The sequence below is a fragment of the Mauremys mutica genome, chromosome 7 (assembly GCF_020497125.1).
Source record: "Mauremys mutica isolate MM-2020 ecotype Southern chromosome 7, ASM2049712v1, whole genome shotgun sequence".
Classification (NCBI taxonomy): domain Eukaryota; kingdom Metazoa; phylum Chordata; order Testudines; family Geoemydidae; genus Mauremys; species Mauremys mutica.
In genome coordinates, this window is record NC_059078.1 from 125,236,771 (window position 1) to 125,250,793 (window position 14,023).

At 49.7% G+C, this 14,023-nt stretch overlaps 1 protein-coding gene across 2 annotated transcripts; it reads right to left on the bottom strand.

Moving 5' to 3' along the window:
- Positions 1-863: 863 nt before the first annotated feature.
- BORCS7 (BLOC-1 related complex subunit 7) lies at positions 864-11,185 on the bottom strand. Of its 2 annotated transcripts, none has more exons than XM_045025762.1 (5): positions 11,007-11,185; positions 9,810-9,872; positions 7,925-7,968; positions 4,190-4,210; positions 864-1,918 (listed from the first exon to the last, which is right to left on the bottom strand). In XM_045025762.1, exons 1-5 carry the CDS (start codon positions 11,154-11,156, stop codon positions 1,867-1,869), a joined length of 330 nt encoding a protein of 109 aa, XP_044881697.1. In that variant the 5' UTR covers positions 11,157-11,185; the 3' UTR covers positions 864-1,866. The 2 variants fall into 2 exon arrangements, with proteins under 2 accessions (XP_044881697.1, XP_044881696.1); XM_045025761.1 differs by lacking the exon at positions 864-1,918 and adding an exon at positions 2,596-3,736.
- Positions 11,186-14,023: the final 2,838 nt, after the last annotated feature.

Here is a 14,023-nt window from a genome sequence, read left to right on the forward strand (position 1 = left end):
ATAAAAACCAGCTATTTTTAAATTCCTCTCTGGGCTTTTCTTAACAATTAACCTAACACACCATGTGCAGAAGGAGCAAGCAAAATACAAGATATAGCACTAACTGTCAACCTATTTGGGCCATTGGATCTGACAGCATCCTCTGGACTAGTCCTCCTGAGCAGCTATCTACAGCACTGTACTGTAATGACACCCTCACTATAGGCTTTGTATTAAAAAAAGAGATTAAAAATATCTAAATAGGAATATAAATCTCAGAATTAAAAAACAAAATCAAAACAGCACATGTGTTTTTTAAACCTTCCTCTGCCATGTGGAAAGCCCAACCTAACTGCACTGCATTGTGCAGGAGACTCACAAGTGAAACTGACTTTTGAAACAGACCCAAAGGAAAGCTCTGCATACATAGGTGCTGGAACTAGGGGTGCTGCAGCATCCCCTGGCTTGAAGTGATTTCCATGATGTACAGGGTTTACAGTTTGGTTCAATGGCTCTCAGCTCCTTGTTCCAGCACCCCGTCTGCACAGCTCGAAAGCCTGTCTTGTTCCCCCCTACAAGCAGGTCTTGTCTCTCTCTATAGAAACATCATCCCATAGAAATATTTCATCTCATCTCACTGATCAAGCTGCATGCAATTTTAAAAAGTGATGACAAGCACACTCAGTGAATAAAGTGCTTCTCCTATGAGTAAGTGGAGAGGCTATTTAGCGACATGGGAAAGCAATATACAAAAAAACCAGCAACCACCATACAGCATATTTGTCTTGGGCCCAAATTAAAGTCAATGGGAGCTTTGCCACGGACTTTAATGGAAGCAGGTCCATGGATGGCATCCTTTAAACACACTATTAGTATCTCACAGCTGTATATCTGAATAGTTTACTGATTCTGTACACAGTTACATAATGAATCCAAGGCTGCTTAATCAAGAGCCATAACAGCAATGAAATAGGAGGAATGCAGTTGAAGGCCAAAACAGACAGCAGATGTATTGGCAAGAGATATAACATTCCAACCCCCTGCTTTACATTATACACAGAAACTAAGGAACAGTACAGTGCTAATGACATTCATGAAACAGACACCCTATTGGGCAGGTGACAAAGGAACAGCACAGTGCTAATGACACTCATGACACTCTGGTGACAAAGGACCAGGCAAGTCATCACATGCTGTATGTACCTACACACCTGGGTTTGAAAATTCTGGCTCAAATTAGATACCTATAGCCATATTTAAGCAACTGATTTTCAAAGATGATGTGCGCACTGACCAAACTGGTAGTGGTGGCGGCTTGATTCTCCGGAAAAAAAAGGACAATTGTTTACGTGTCAAAATGTGAATGTAGGTTCCCAGGTGGAAATGCTGGCCCTACTTTCTGTACTTTGGGGGTGGGGAATGTAAACTTGTTTGAAGAGCGCTGGAACCATGCAACTCAAGTCATGTGGCATTGGGCTGAATATAAATAACAACACACGTTGCCTTTGATTCATTAGCTGAACCGGCACAATGCCTTGGGGAGAGGAAAACAGCTCTTCAAATAGTACATTGCGCAGAAAAGAAAATGGACATGAAAAGTGTTAGTCACTGGAAGGTTTTGGTAAAGTCTGCTTTAAATTAAGCGCAAGCAAGTGATCTAGCCTTCGGTATAGGGAGAGCTTGTGATGAGCAGGTTACAGAGCCGTCCCATGCCTATCCACAGCCCTGCATGTCCAGTAACACACACACTGCATTTTCCCAACTGACTTTCAGCACAGCTCAGCCTTGCAATGTAACTGCTGAAGCAGGAAGAGACTCTGGAGCTCCACTGACACAGGTCATCCCATCAGCTCTCGCTGGTGTGCTGGGTATTTCGCTTCTCCTGCTTCATTTCAGAAGGTGCCTCAGCTGGTCCTGCAGATTTGATGAATGCTCGACGCTGGGGACCAGACAGAAGGAAGTGTTCAAAGTCAGATCAGCTCTCCAAATCTCTGTTTTGGTTCCTAAACAGATGCACATGCCAGTACCACTTGTGCGTTAGGGAACAGAACTGCTCTGTTAGAGAAGTTAGGAGGGGAAATACCTTGTGAATCAGACAGGAGCCATGCGAATGGCTAAAGGATTAGAAAACATGCCTTATAGTTATAGTCTCAAAGAGCTTAATCTGTTTAGCTTAACAAGGAGAAGGTTAAGGGGTGACTTAATCACCATCTATAAGTATCCACATGGGGAACAAATATCTAATAACGGGATCTTCAATCTAGCAGAGGAAGGTATAATGTGATCCAACAGCTGGAAGTTGAAGCTAGACAAATTTAGACTGGAAATAAGACATAAATGTCTAACAATGAGTGTAATTAACCATTGGAACAATTTACCAAGGATCGTGGTGGATTCTCCATCACTGACAATTTTTAAATCAAGATAGGATGTTTTTCTGCTCTCGGAATTGTTTTGGGGAAGTTCTGTGGCCTGTGTTATACAAGAGGTCAGACTAGATCGGGGTGGGCAAACTTTTTGGGAAGAGGGCCACATCTGGGTGGGGAAATTGTATGCAGAGCTGGGGCAGGGTTGGGGTGCAGGAGGGAGTGTGGGAGGGGGCTCAGGGCAGGGGGTAGGGGTGCGGCAGGGCGCTCAGGGCAGGGTGTTGGGGTGCAGGAGGGGGTTCAGGGCAGGGAGCTGGGGGGCAGGATGCAGGAGGGGTTCGGGCTCTGGCCTAGCGCCGCTCCACGAAGCGCTGCGGCCCCTGGAGGAGGAGGGGTGGAGGGCTCCGCATCCGCTGCCCTTGCCGTGCCTCCAGATACCTCCCCCGAAGCTCCCATTGGCCGCGGTTCCCCATTCCTAGCCAATGGGAACTGCAGGGGGCAGTGCCTAAAGGCAAGGGCAACGGAGCCCTCTGCCCCCAAACCCGGGGGCTGCAGGGACGTGGTGCCGGCCACTTCTGACAGTGGCGTGGGGCCCATGGCGGGCAATCATGCAGGCCAGATCCAAAGCCCTGAGGGGCCGGATCTGGCCTGCGGGCTGTAGTTTGTCCACCCCTGGACTAGATAATCAAACTGGTCCCTTCTAGCCTTAGAATCTCTGAATCATCCAACCCATATCCCATGCCATCACCAAGGCGAGCTGTCTGCAAAGCATGTGACTGGACCAAAGCCAAAAGAACTCAGCACATCTACAAGCACAGAGCAAAGCTTTCCTTTTGCTCAGAAACCATCACAGATCAGGAATAGTCTGGTGAGTGAGGAACAGTTACAAAGATCCCAAGTGATCTGAATATTCTACTTAAACCCTGCTGAGAGGCTGAATGTCAGGCAGGGGGACTAAACTGAGCCCTGATACAAGTGGGCACAATGCACCCAGGAGGCAACAAGGGCTCCATCAGCTTATGCCAGGGCTACACTGGACCCCGAGCGTGGAATAAAGAGCAAACAGGATCTGGCTTAGGATGCCTAGTGCATTTCATTTGGAAGGCTCACAAAGGACTTCAGAAACCAAATTACTAGTTGCAGAGAGAATGAGTAGGGTTGGTGGCAATTTAAACTTTTTTTCATAACAAGTTTTAAAAGAAAAATGTTGTTTCATTCAGAATGTCGGGATTTTTTTTTTCATTTTTGCAATGAAAAAAATTTAAAACAAAAAGTACTTTTCCATTTCAAAATGTCCCTTGCATTTTTCCCCCTTTCTGCCCTCACACTGCTGCTAGGATACCATGGTGAGATAGGAACTTGGCCAGGATACTAGGACGAACACCCGACTCCTGCAAAAAGCACAATGGAATCTTTAGTGATCATGAGCAATCAGTGCCTGGGTGTTATATCTCATCCATAGCCCCACTAACAGTACAGCATCCCCGGGAGAGGAAAGATCACCCCCTAATGAGTCATCAACACGACTTCCTGCAGCACCCTGAGTCTTCCTTGGAGGTTCCTTATCCAAGCAATGACCTGGTGTGACACTGCTAAGTTTATGAGCGGATTGTTCCCTTCCTTGTTCCGTGGGGCCACATTCAACTTCCTCTGGAGAAAAGAAAACATCACGCCATTGCTGGGACATGCTGCCTTCATGTCATTGCAGATTTACTTGCTGTAAGTAGAAAACCCAGCCAGGCATCATGCAAACTATGAGAGAGAATCAGCATGGACTATCTGCTGAGAGTTAGCAAGAGAGGTGTAAGCATAATAAATCGGCCAATAAAACAGGCTATACTCACTTCTTCTGAATAGCTTCTTGTCTAGATGAGGAAAGAAGAAAAGAGAAAAGGTATTGTTGGAAAAAAAGAGCAACAGGGTTAATTATGAGCTGGTAAAAGGGGCTTGACTGACAGCTCCGAAAACTGAAACCATCAATTTGTCTTTAGAACAGGTCCAGCATGGGCAGCAGCAGGGCACCAGGTCTCAACCCTGACCTGGAGGACAACCTCTTCAGGTGAGAGGGGAGTCCTGTCTCCATGACCTATTCCTCAGCTGATTGCTAAGGGGAGTGCGTGTGTGTCTGTGTGTGGACACCCTCAACCCACTAGGACAGGGGTCTCAAATTCAAATGACCCTGAGGGCTGCATGAGGACTAGTGCATTGGTCCGAGGGCCGCATCACTGACACGCCCCCTTGCTGCCCCTGGCCCCACCCCCAATCCACCCCTTCCATGAGGCCCCGCCCCTGCCCTGTCTCTTCTCCACCTTCTCCCCTAAGCGCGCGGCTCCCCGCTCCTCCCCCCTCCCTCCTGGAAAGTGCTAAGCGCCACCAACAGCTGTTTGGCGGCGGGAAGCACCTGGAGGTAGGCAGAAAAAAAAATGAAGAGTAATATAGTAGTATAGTATTAAAATATAGTATGCTATTAAAAGTCAATTTATTAACTTTTTTATTAACTTCTTTAACTGTAATGTGAAACGTCAGTGCTAATTTTGACAGTCATTTCATTTTTGGCCACTTAGCTGGCAGCGTTTTGCATCAACCAGAGCATCAATATTAGGTTTGATATCCTGAGACGAAACCAATCTCAGTGTTGCTTGCAAATGTTCATCAGTGAGCCTTGACCTTAACACAGATTTGTTAATCTTCATGGAAGAGAAAAACTGTTCACATACATATGTACTTCCAAACATTGCCATTATCCTTGCAGAAGCAGAGAATAACATGGGAAATCTTTCTTATGAAAGAAACCTGTAGAATTCTGGAATTCCAACATCTGTATACTTCTGCTTCAAAATCGTGTCACACTGAAGCTCCACTAACTCCATCTGCATTTCCTCTGCAACATTGTCAATTTCAACAGCAAATGGTGTGGAAAAAAGTTGAAAATGTGGTTCAAGTGCCTTGAAATCTTTAAACCGCACATCAAACTGTTTATGTAAGTTAGAAATGATCTCTGCATATTCTTTCAAGGATTTGGGTTCAACTTTTCCTAAGGAATTCAGAGTTGAGAAATGGACCAAATTGCCAGCAGTCAGCTGTTTCCCCCATAAAGTAAGCTTGACTTTGAATGACTTAATACTGTCATACATCTGTGTTATCACCTGTTTTCTACCCTGAAGTTTCAAGTTCAGTGCATTCAGGTGATCAGTTACATCTGTTAGAAAAGCAAGGTTGCAGATAAAAGTGGAATCAGCAAGCTGTGGAACCTCCTTGTTTTTCATTTTCATGAAGGAATCAATCTCCTCTTTAAGTGCAAAAAAACGCTTCAAAACATTTCCACGACTCAGCCATCTAACTTGAGTGTGATACAGAAGTTCCCCATATTCACTGTCCATACTTGCTAGAAAAGAAGTGAACTGTCTGTGATTCAGCCCTCGTGCACGTATAAAATTAACAGTTTTAACAACTACATCCATAACTTCTTTCATTTGTAGACTTTTACTACACAGGGCTTCTTGGTGTAAAATACAATGTATACTGGTGAAGCTAATTCCTGGTATATTGAGGCTGTTCAGTTTGGTCTTCAATAATCCAACCACACCAATGTTTTCAGAGCACATTGATGGCGCACCGTCCGTAGCCAAAGATCCGAGTTTGTTCCATGGCAGCGCAGCTTTTTCAATGCACTCTTCCAATCCTTGAAATATGTCACGTCCCGTTGTGGTACCCTTCAGTGGCATTAAGTCTAGCAATTCTTCAGTTATATTCAAATTGCAGTCCACACCTCTAATGAACACTGCACACTGTGCGGTATCTGATACATCTGTACTCTCATCAAGAGCAATTGAAAATACTTCAAAGTCTTTTGCCATTTGAATCAATTGTTTTTGCACATTATCAGCTAAATCCGTTATCCTGCAGGCAACTGTATTTGCAGACAAGCTTATGCCTTCAAAAACTTTCTTCCTATCAGGACATAAAATTTCACTGGCCTTCATAAGACATTCTTTTATGAATAAGCCTTCTGTAAAAGGTCGCGATGATTTAGCTATCATTTTGCTTATCACAAAACTTGCTCTTACTGAATCTTCGCTAGACTTGTTAATCCCTGAAAATAAATTTCTTTGCTTGGCAAATGCTGCTTTAAGTTGCTGAACTTTTTCCTCTCGGATTTTTCCGGTGAATGCATCATATTTTTCACGGTGCATCGTGTCATGGTGCCGATGCACGTTATACTCCTTGGGAACAGCAATTGTTTGCTGACAAATAAGGCATTGAATTTTATCTTTTACCTCTGTGAAAAAATATAAATTCTCCCATTTGTCTTGGAAAACTCTCTTTTCTTCCATGAGTGTTCTTTTTTTTGATGAAGTCATTTCCAAGCAGTTTTAATAAATATATACACTCAGTAATGCACCTCACTCAAAGGACAAAACACGCACTTAGATTTACTGCCTAAGGCTCTGGGAGGGAGTTTGGGTGGGGGAGGGGGTCTGGAGTACAGGCCCTGGGCTGGAGTTTGGGTGGGGGAGGGGGTCTGGAGTGCAGGCTCTGTGCTCGGTGCAGGCTCCAGGCTGCGGCAGGGGGTGGGGGTGCAGGCTTTGGGACAGAGTTTGGGGATAGGAGGGGATGCAGGGGTGAGGGCTGTGGGGCTGAGGGTGAGGGGTTTGAGGCATTGGAGAGGCTCGGGGCATTGGAGAGTCTCAGGACTAGGGCAGAAGGGCAGGGGAAGGGCAGCCTGCCCTGGCCCTAGTGCAGGGGGGCGCTAGGACCCTGCGGCAGCAGGTGATGCCGGAAGCCGGCATAGCGGAGGAGTGGAGTCAGCGTGAGCTCCCGGGCAGGCTCCCGGGCGGTGAGGGGGCAGCAAGTGGGGGCTGGGAGACACTGGGGGGAGGCGCGTGGGGGCGGCAGGTGGGGCCAGGGGAGAGACCCGGCCCCAAACATTGGGGAGCAGCGCGCGGGGAGCTTAGGCACAGAAAATAACTCGGGGAGGGGGGCGGGGGTGAGGGGAGTTTGGCGGCGACAGGAAGTAACTGGGGGAGCTCCGCGGGCCGCAGGGAAGAGCTCCGAGGGCCGCATGTTTGAGACCCCTGCACTAGGAACTTGATGGAGACTCATCACCTCATGTCTCACACCCATCAAACAGCCATCACATGGGGATGACTACAGGTGACTAGTGTCCTGGACAGAATTCAAACTGGCAGCCTAGAGCTGGAAAGCATCGTGTTGAATATGGAGATTTTTTGCTGGCACTTGTATGCTTTATCCCACGTGACTAGTTCAAGGGACAACGGCTCATGTAGTTTAACACCGAAAGGGACGTTGCAATGTTTTTTAATCTGAACAGTGCCCCTTTAACAAACTATAGGCCAGCATGGTGAGTTGGCGACAGAGGATTCCAAACCACGGCCTGCTCAGTCCCAGCAGAGGGGGGGACAGGAGCCCTCCCTCCTGCTGGAATGCCCCATTTTGGCCCGCGCTCAGGCCAGGCTCCATGCAAAGCCACCACTACGTTAGGCCTTTAAGGGGCATGAAAGGGGTTTCTAGGAGATCAGCCCCCCCAACACCCAGAGTACCCACTGCCCCCTACTTACTGGTACTGGAGATGAGTGGTTATGATAGCCATCTTCCTTAGACTCTGCAAAGCACAAAATGAGGAATTACTGACATTCTCTCTCAGCAGAATTAGTATGAGCTGTTCTAGAATGACGACAACCTGCATATTCCTGCGGCGGCTTTTCCCCGCTCCCCACCCCACATTGCAACCCAATGGAGCTTATAGGCTGCACAGGAATTGTTCACCTCACTCACCCTGAAACACAGCTACCTCAGGGGAGCTCTTGAGCGACGATCACAAATAACCCCAAAAAGACCATTTCTCGTCTGTTCTTTTCAGGCTCTTATGCTGCGCTCATCTCCGCAGCACCTGAACACTTTCCACTAGTGCATTAAGTGATGGGACTGACATCTCCCTTGTGTGGTTTGGTCTCTCATTCTCTCCCCAGGATGCAGGGGTGGGTCGTATTTTGGTAGGATTTTAAAAAATACAAACACACGTTGCTATATGTTTCTGTTAGAGGAGGCAAGGTCAAAGAAAGGCACCTTGCACCTGGATTGGGCTCCTCAGCCTGACCCCTTGCGTTCAGCCCTGTTAAACACCACATCATTCCTACTAACGTTGTATCCAACCTGCTCTCAAATCTCTGCTGTGCTAGTGCCTTGACCAGCTCCCTTGTGAGTCTAATCCACTGCCCAGAGACTTGTGTTGTTCAGAACTAAACATCTCCTGCATTAGCTTCAGGCCACTGCTTCTTGACTGGTCATTTTGACCTTGAAAGGACAAGCTCACTGATCCTGGAATACTACTGATTGGAGCTGCCTCCCCTGAAAGCAAATATTCTCCCATAGGGATGTGAGAGAGTAAACAAGTCCAGAAAACAGCAATGGGGTCATTTCTACCTGATCTAGCAAATTTCACTTCAGGACTTTACTCATCTGTCAGTATCATGAAACGTAATGAGCCACGGGCCAACAGCAGTTGAAATATAAATCTGCTGAGGGTAAGCTAAAAAGTGTGCCACAATAATAAAGACTTTGAAGCCCTTCAGTAATGGGATAACTCAGCACAGACATGGTGCAGCACAACTATTACTGCTCCTGAGATCCAAGCAACTGTGTCTATTACAAAGGATTCTGGTGTTGTGAGCTTCAGGGGAACCCCACAGTTTTGCCTCTGCATTTCAAGAAATCATAGCTGGCAAGTTTGGCGAAGAATTCCTAGATGTAGTAAGCCCATCCCACGGCACCAGTGAAAGATTGGCCTATAGTGAGCTCTATCAGAAAGAATTACACTACAACAAAATAGTAATAATCTGCACTTCTATAGCACCAGCCAGGCCATGATCTCAGAGTGCTTTGCAAGCCCCAGGGAACTGAGCTTAACACCACCCCTGAGAGGTCAGGGGATATTATCACCATTTTACAGATAAGGAAACTAAGGCCTGGAGAGAGTAAGTGCTTGATTTTCACTGACTTCAATGGGAGCTGTGCGTGCTCAGCACCTCCTGAAATTAGGCCATAAATGACATGCCCAAGTTCATGCAGGAAATCTCCAGCAGAGCCAGAAACAGAACCCAGATCTCAAAAACCAGGCTCTGAAGTGTCCCCAGCCTCTGTTTGCCAGAAGCTGGAAATGGGTGATAGAGGATGAATCACTTGATTCCCTGTTCTGTTCATTCCCTCTGGGGCACCTGGCATTGGCCACTGTCGGAAGACAGGATATTGGGCTAGATGGACCACTGGTCTGACCCAGTATGGCCATTTTTAAGACTCCTAGATCTGTACTTAAGCCACAAGATTCCTCCATATTCTGCACTGATGAGTAGGATGCACTGCCTTGCAGCCCCACTCTCTGGGCCAAAATCCAGCGCTTCCTATTAATCAGAAATGCCATTACTTCAGCAGATAAACGTTCCTTACATCTTCCGAGTGCAGGATGGCATCTTCTTGCATCACCATGTTTCTAGCAGCATGACCCAGGAGCTGAAAAACAGGCATACAAACTGCAGTCAAAAGTCCCAGGCCACCAGGGATTTCTTGTGGCTGCCACTCAACAGATCTGCACACAGAACTGATTTAATTGGGAATTCACTTCATTGGGTTTCTTTTGGAATTATCTCTGCAACGCTCATTCCTTGGATGAAACAGACTAGCAGAGAACTGGGTTTCCTGCAGCATCATTCATGAAAGAGGTAACAATGCATTTTACAGTGAGATACGGTGTTAGCAGTGACAGTGATGGCGTAGGCAAATGCAGCAGCCAGTGCACTCAACAATGGTTCTGCGGTAAAAACCTGTTTTACTACATAGGGAGTATGCTGGACTTGGGGATCTGCCATCTCAGGGTCCAGAAGTATTTTCCACTCCCTAACTTTTGGGATTTGAGGAAGGCCACCCTTTAGGTCTCCAACGCGCTGGCCGGCTCCGGAGAGGATTTCCAGAGGTTAAGACTGTGCATGTGCATTCTGAGTCAGCGCCCCGCACCCACATCATTCATCCCCTGTGCCGTGTCCACACAGCAGATTATGCTCTGACCAAGGAGGGGGCAGAATGACTGCGCCCGGGGCCGAAGGCTCCAGGTCAGGGCCTGTATCAAACACACACGAGCTGTATTAATCCAGGGGCCCCAAGCATGTTTCGCTGGGAGATTTTAGTTACACGCGACCCCTCCGATTGGGATGGGTTGCTGGGGCAGCCCTATGGGGCTCGGGGGGGGGGGGGCTCCACTGACGGGGCACGACCTGGGCGCAGCTCGCAAGGGGACACCCGCTGGGTCCCAACCCGCTGCAGGGATGCCCAGGGTGCTGGGAGCGGAGAGGGGGGACGAGACCAGGGAGGGGAGCAGGTCGCTCCCCCCTCCCGCCCCCTTCTCAGGCTAGGGGGGGAGCCCCTGGGCAGGGGGCAGTTCCCAGCATGCACTGCTCCGCCCAAGCCCCGCTGGGCGTGACCCGCAGCACAAGGCAGCGACGTGACATTCTGACCCGGCTCCAGCCGGACCCAGAGCCCACAAGCCCCGGCCCCCCCGGAGCATTCCCCCGGCCGGACTACACTTCCCAGCACACCCCGCGGCTGGCGCGCTGCATGCTGGGGGTTGTAGTCCCGGCGGCGGGCCCTCACCTCGGAGCTCCGCGAGCCTTTCAGCACCTGCTTGGTGAGGGCGATCACGTCAGTGCCGCAGCCGGTCACCCTGTCGATCAACAGCCCCTTCACCGAGCGGCCGAACCGCGCCTGGGCATCGGCCGCGCTCCCCGCCGGAGCCGCCGCCATCTTCGGGCTGCCACAGCCCACGCCCCGCCCCCCCCTCAAGGCCGGGCGACGGCAAGCGCCGGAGGACAGATTAGAGGGGAAGGCGAAGCAGGGTCTGGGCACCTCCTGGCTCCAGCCTGGCCATGGGCATGGGGCTGCCCTGCCAGGGGTCGGTGGCACCAGCCCCCAGAGAGGTCCTGCCTGGTGGCACAGGTCTCTGCAGCAGGGGCAGTGAGCCTTGCAATGAGGGGCCTGGCCCTGCTTATGGGCACCCCGCCCTGGGCGAGGGCTTAGGCCACATGTTTTGTTAGGAGGGGGGGAGGGTTTGCCAACCCCCTGCACTATTAAAGCACAGTTTCCTTGCAGAATCCTCACTATGGCAGCCAGGGCACAGACCGATTTCAGCCTGATCCCTCCCAGGTCCTGTCTGGGAGAGGATAGAGTGTTGCTCCCCTTTCCTCTCACCCCACCACCCTACCCCCTTGCAGTGATTCAGATTTCTGGGGCAGCTGCTCCTAACGACTCAGTCATATGGGGATGTGCAATCTCCGATCATACCCTGGCCATTTCAAACAAGCTGTTTCTCAGCCCCGACCCCTCCACGTGATTTTTGCAGCATGTTGTCAGTGTGGTGGGGAAATCAAGGCAGGGTCGGGGTGGGAGGGGCACAATGTTCTGCAGCCGCAGGTTTAATAATGAGCTCTCCGTAGTGCCAGATGTGTGCTGAGCCACAGGCAAGGAGCTTCAACCCCACCCCCCAACACACAGCTGCTCCGCTCAGTGTTCCCAAACCAGGGCAGGCAACAACAAAGGGGCACCTCCCAGCCCTAGTGGGGCCCTGCCACAGGAACACTGACCTGATTCCCCCACCCCATACGACCCCGGGACTTTCCAAAGGCCATGTGGGACTATGGGGCAACTTCAAAAATCAGGGCCAGCTGTGGGATGTCCTGCACAGCAAAAGCAGCAAAGAGTCCTGTGGCACCTTATAGACTAACAGATGTATTGGAGCATGAGCTTTCGTGGGTGAATACCCACTTCTTCGAATGTGGTGGAAATTTCCAGAGGCAGGTAGGCACTTGAGAGGTATGCCCAGTGGCTGTGCCCTGCCTGTTGATCCCAACCAGCTGGCAGTGCTGAGCCCAGCTCAGAGGCTGGGTCAAGCATGCACAGTGTCTGTCAGATGCTTAGTTTTATGGTTCCCCAGCTGCAGGGCTCTTGTCTGGGGGGGTGGGAACAGGTACGGGTAACACTCAAATTCCTGCCTTGGCAACTTTGTTTACAGCCATGCAGCTAATTCGCCCTAGCTGAATGATTTGCAATCAAACACCTCTGCTGTCTTTAAAATAAAGGCTCCTGTGACAGCAGCCCAGCACATGTCAGGATGAGCCACACTAAAACAACAACCCTCTGGCCTCAGCCCAGCCCTCCTGATTGACCCTGTGCTAACAAGCGTGTGCAGTGCTCCTGGGCCAGCTTGCACTAACAAACCAGTGTGTACAGTGCAGCAGAGCCATCCAATCCAACCCTACAATAACAAAACTGCCTTGGGAGCCAATGACCTGTATGTGCCCGGCTGTCAGTTACTTCGCTTCTTGTTGATTACTTAGGTTTGTCTACACTACAGGCAGGGCCAGCTCCAGGCACCAGTGCAGCAAGCAGGCGCTTGGGGCGGCCAACGGAAAGGGGCAACATGTCCGGCTCTTCAGTGGCGGGTCCCTCAGTCCCTCTCGGAGGGAAGGACCTGCCGCCAAATTGCCGCCGAAGAATGAAGCGGCGCGATGGGGCTGCCACTGAAGTGCTGCCGATCACGATCGCGGCTTTCTCCCCCTACCCCCCGTGCCGCTTGGGGTGACAAAAACCCTGGAGCCGGCCCTGACTACAGGGGCTAGAGCGGCATAGCTACAATACAGAGCTATGTCCGCGTAACCTGTAGTGTAGACACTGCCTGTACTGATAGAAGGGTCTTTTCTGTCACTGTCGGAAAACCACCTCTCCTGTCCCAGCTATGATAGCTAGGTCGAAGGAAGCATCCTTTCATCAACCTAGCTGCATCTACAAGTTCAGCTCTGCTACAGTGGTCAGCGGCATGGATTTTTCACACCCCTGAGAGCCATGGCTATGCTGACCTAAACTCTAAGCATAGTCCAGGCCTCAGCGTGTACAGGAAAAATTCAAAGCGTCCACTACACGACAGAACGACAACAATGCTTCTTATTTACTTTTCATCACAGGATCTCAAAGTGAGTTACAGACACTAGGGAATCAGTCGTCCCCCAGCAGGCAGGGGAGTATCATTAACTCCATTCTGCAGATGGGTAAACAGGCCAGAAGGGCTAAGTGACTTGCCCCAATTAACATAGCAAGTCAGTGGCATGGAACCCATGAGTCTTAGCTCCCAGACCCCTGCACTGCCCACTTGCCAACACTCCTTTGATATTATAACCTTCGCCCCTAGCTTTCACCTCTTGCGATTGCTCTTCTTACACCGGCTTGGGAAAGACATCGCTGGTCTTGGCCCAGGGAAACGTAAATAAACTGCTTCCTGGTTGCTTTAAAGGCAGGATGACTGCTAACATACTACCAATGTACTGCTGCTAATATAACATTTTCCACTGCTATAGCTCTTGAGAGTCTCAAAGGAGATTAGAGTAGCTGATCACGTGCCTCAGAGCTCCCCTCACTCATTCTCATGGGTAAGTCTTATCCTTTTTATTTGGGGGAAACTGAGGCCCAATGCAGACTTACATCCCTGTACCTGCCTTGTCATTTGCATTACTTCCCCTCCCACTGCCCCTGTCTCATTCCCCCAAGTAGTAGCTTCACAAACCTTTGGAAAAGTAACTGACTTTGTCCACCTCCTCGAGCCCACTCTGCTGAATCGGTCC

Bases quoted from the DNA above. Each gene is read 5' to 3' on its own strand.
- BORCS7 (XM_045025761.1), bottom strand. From the start codon at position 11,156: ATGGCGGCGGCTCCGGCGGGGAGCGCGGCCGATGCCCAGGCGCGGTTC. The intron at 9,873-11,006 runs GTGAGGGCCCGC...CCTGTTTTTCAG, and splicing joins AAGGCTCGCGGAGCTCCGAG to CTCCTGGGTCATGCTGCTAG. The intron at 3,737-4,189 runs GTGAGTATAGCC...TGCTTTTTGCAG, and splicing joins CAAGAAGCTATTCAGAAGAA to GAGTCGGGTGTTCGTCCTAG.